This window comes from Bidens hawaiensis, unplaced genomic scaffold (genome assembly GCF_021521415.1).
Source record: "Bidens hawaiensis isolate Kalapana, Puna unplaced genomic scaffold, B.hawaiensis_p1.1 tig00048311_1, whole genome shotgun sequence".
Taxonomy (NCBI): domain Eukaryota; kingdom Viridiplantae; phylum Streptophyta; class Magnoliopsida; order Asterales; family Asteraceae; genus Bidens; species Bidens hawaiensis.
The window spans coordinates 51,705-55,588 of record NW_027506074.1 but is presented as its reverse complement, the minus strand read 5'-3'; the positions used below and the strand labels follow the sequence as shown (position 1 = coordinate 55,588).

General features: G+C 33.8%; 2 protein-coding genes across 2 annotated transcripts; both read right to left on the bottom strand.

Moving 5' to 3' along the window:
* LOC143616600 (uncharacterized) lies at nt 1-1,122 on the bottom strand. Its single transcript, XM_077089393.1, has one exon. It carries the CDS (start codon nt 1,120-1,122, stop codon nt 1-3), a length of 1,122 nt encoding a protein of 373 aa, XP_076945508.1.
* Nucleotides 1,123-1,479: 357 nt separating this feature from the next.
* On the bottom strand, nt 1,480-3,592 carry LOC143616599 (uncharacterized). The gene is made up of 7 exons (XM_077089392.1): nt 3,277-3,592; nt 2,906-3,123; nt 2,684-2,862; nt 2,386-2,563; nt 2,063-2,300; nt 1,942-2,001; nt 1,480-1,802 (listed from the first exon to the last, which is right to left on the bottom strand). Exons 1-7 carry the CDS (start codon nt 3,590-3,592, stop codon nt 1,480-1,482), a joined length of 1,512 nt encoding a protein of 503 aa, XP_076945507.1.
* Between the last annotated feature and the right edge of the window lie 292 nt (nt 3,593-3,884).

The window sequence follows — 3,884 nt, the reverse complement described above, 5'->3', positions numbered from 1 at the left end:
TCATTCTACGTTTCCAAAAATCTCCTTGTACACAACATTTGTTGTTTTATTTGCAAGCTTTGATTCTTTGTCGAGTATCACTAACTTAATACCATCTCGACTCTTCACTCTTGACAAAGCAACATAAAGCTGACCATGGGAAAATACTGGATCTTTAAGATACAATCCAACTCTTGACAAAGATTGACCTTGACTCTTGTTGATTGTCATGACAAAACATACTGAGATAGGGAACTGTCTTCTTTTTAATCTAAAAGGAAGTTTCTTATCAGTTGGTGTAAGAGTTACTCGACTGATTAGAGTACGATATCCTATATTCGTACCAGAGACAACTTTAGCATCAATTACACGCCTACCGAGACTAACAACTTGAAGGCGTGTTCCATTGCACAAACCCTTTTTATGATTGATATTCCTTAATAGCATGATTGGAACACCAACTTTGAGGACCAATCTATGATTGGGCATTTCTGACATCTTTAAACCATTTAACAAATCATGAGAGTACAAGTGTGGATCAAAATCCTCTGAAACGTCTTCACATTCAGCTAAACTGTCGGAACTTGGATACTCGACTTCTTCACCAAGAAATATGGCTAACATACGTTCATTAATTTCTTGAACAACCTCATTCACAGGTGCCAACAGTGCACGATCCTTAAAGTAAGTAAGTTCGTTGAATCTATCTAATATATTAGGATATACAAAGGTTATTAAATCACCCATGGGATCAACTGAGTTCAATATCAAAAGATCGTCTGGAATATCAATAACCGGCTGTCCGTCATTTGGACCACCAACGTTTCCTTGACCTATGTCTAATAGCCAATCAGCAAACTCTATGATGTTTTCAACGTCTGAAGATCGACATCCAACTGTAAGCCTCATGTTCTTAGTTAGTTTAAGAACTTTACATTTTGACAAGATATAAGAAGAATTTATGCAATCATTGACACATTTACTTCTTGTACCGTTGGTTACAACGGGCAAAATTTGACGAAAATCACCACCAAAAACAACAACCTTACCTCCAAAAACGGCTTCAGAAGAATTACCAGAATCACCATGCATAACATCATTTAAAGTCCTATCCAACGCCTCGAAAGCATGCTTATGAATCATGGGTGCTTCATCCCAAATTATTAAGCTTGTTTTTCAATAACTCATATACGTCGGTATTTCCTTTAACCTATTTTATGAAAGAATAAAAAAACATAAACAAAGTAAGATATTTAAAAGTAAATTGATACTGGAATAACAAATAAACCCATATATACTCAAAAAATGATTAATATAAAAATTAACATAAACTGGGTTGTAATATTACCGGAAAAATGGAATCTTCGGTCAAATTAATAAGTATTAAAATCTCGAATGTGCGGTTCTTTCACCCTCCAAAAGCAAAGAAGCTATACCACTTGAAGCGACATTCAACACAACTTCTCCTTTTGACCTTATCGATGCAGATAAGGTTTTCCATTAATAAGTTTTTCCAGTACCGCCGTAACCATAAACAAAATATGCTCCACCTTTTTTATCAATCAAAGCACTCATTATTTCGTTATAAACCACTCGTTGTTCATCTGTTAACGAATCAAACAGATTATTAAATTCGTTACTCATGGTCTCGGTATCATATGAGAGCTCTTCCACCATTAACGGATTAGTTGCTCGTGAAATTTTCTCCATATCTGGAAATGGCAGTTGTTGATATCTTCTAAGACTGGAGTTGTTTGAAATTAAAAAAATTTCAATTTCGAGGAGTGCTAGGTTTTTTAACTGTTGTTCCTTAAAAATCAAACCTGAAATAAATAAATAAAAAAACTAATTAAATAAATATTTATGAAATATTAATGGATATTACATATTTTCCATAACTGAAAAAATTAAAAAAATGAGTTAATCGTACATGGGTTATTTTGATCTTTTTGTTGTTTATACAGTATACCGTCAACTTAAAGTTGTCAAGTGCTTTCCCAAACAAAATGAGGTATAGATAAACTATAAGTAATCAACATTGTAGCAAATAAATTTCTTAAATAATATCTGGTAGATGTATGACTTGTTTCTTCAATGGCTTCTATGTATTCCTTGTCATCATCTAAAAGACCTCTTTTGTAACATGCATCTCGAAAAGTTTCAAACACAACTCCATCAACTGTTCGAATATCTTCAAAACATTTTGGGCCTTTAACCTTATTTAATAATATCCTTAGATAGTAAGCCTCGTCGAATGTCGGCGGAACAGCATGAACTCTACCTATTGCTAAACCCCTTAGGCGAGGTTCCCATTTACGTAACTGTTTTTCCAAACATACTTTGTTGGAAACTCTGCGTATGTGAGAGTTTTTGCAAGATCATGGTTCTTATTACACTCAAACCAACCGGTAAACATCGAAGAACATTAGTTGTCTTGTTTAAAATATCTTCAATATCTTCGTTAGCACCATATATTACATGTTGCTCACCGGGTAAATGAAAAGTAAGTCTCATAACAGACGGAATCCTATAATGCACATCAAATGAAAATATCCTCCATGTTGCCTCGCATGCAGAGACATATCTACAATCATAAAACGCTTTGATTTCATATAAATTAGTATCCGGGTTATCAACATTGTTATTTTATACAAGAGAAATTGTTGCTCGGTTTGGACCCTTATTAATGTATTTGAACAAATACTGTATCGATCCATCTTGATTACACCACTCAACATTAATATGTGCTTGAAATTGTTTTAATAAAGTCTTGTTGTATGGAACAACAGTTCTGTTATCCATCATTATATCTGACTTAACAACATATTGCCCGTTATCTTCTTTTGTATACTGGAAAACCTTGCGAATCAACAGCTGTCTCATCTTTAAACATTTTAGGAAAACCTTTGGAGCATTTTTAGTTTACCATGCATGTACACTTCGGATTAGCATCACCACACGGACCATGAATCATATGATCAGATACAAGTTTGTATAGGTCTGGATCAGTGTCTTTGTTTGGAATCTCAGCAGAAATAAATTTATCTACATCTTGTGGATTATGAATCTTGCTACGTGGATGCATAAATATGCAAATATGAGCACGCGGTAGCCCCCTTTTTTGAAACTCTATCGTGTAAACAACTGCAACATACATAATAAAAGTAAAAATTAATCAACTTTTATTAGTTAAACAAATAATCTGTTTGTTTAAATTGATTTTTAACTCTATAGAAAGTAAAATATTCAAGTAGGTCATGTTTATAATTTTATACTCATCAAATTAAATAAAATTACCTGCTTGAACCTTTCCAAACAAAGACTTATCCTTCACCAATTTAATCATTGCATCAAGTTTGACCTTGTAAAGCCGACATAAAATATCAGGTCTATCCTCCGACTCTAATGTTGTATCCTTAAGAAATCTTTTAACTTCTGGCCAATTGGGATTACATGTTATGGTTATGAAAAAATCGGGATACCCAAACCATCTACAGAGACACATAGCGTCTAGATAATTTTGCATCATATATCTTGCTCCGCCAGTAAATGAGGATGGTAGAATAACACGTTGACCAGCGGTTGACACATCAGTATTCCCAATAGATTGCATACCTCGTAAACTTTGGTAAGTATCACATCAAAGTTCATGTTGTTTACCGCGTATAAAATGTAATCTTTGAGCCTCAATCATTGTATATCTGTCAACTAAAATTTGCTGAAACAAGCGCCTACCATTTAACATGGTTGAAAACTTATTTGGCCTATCTTGAATATGATAAGCAAAAAATTCACGCATTGTAACCTTCTTTCGTTCTGCGGTTGATGAAGAGGAAACATTCTTATGAAGTATATTAACCTGATAACCATCCTCACCAAAAGGATGAAACAACGGGTATTGAAGA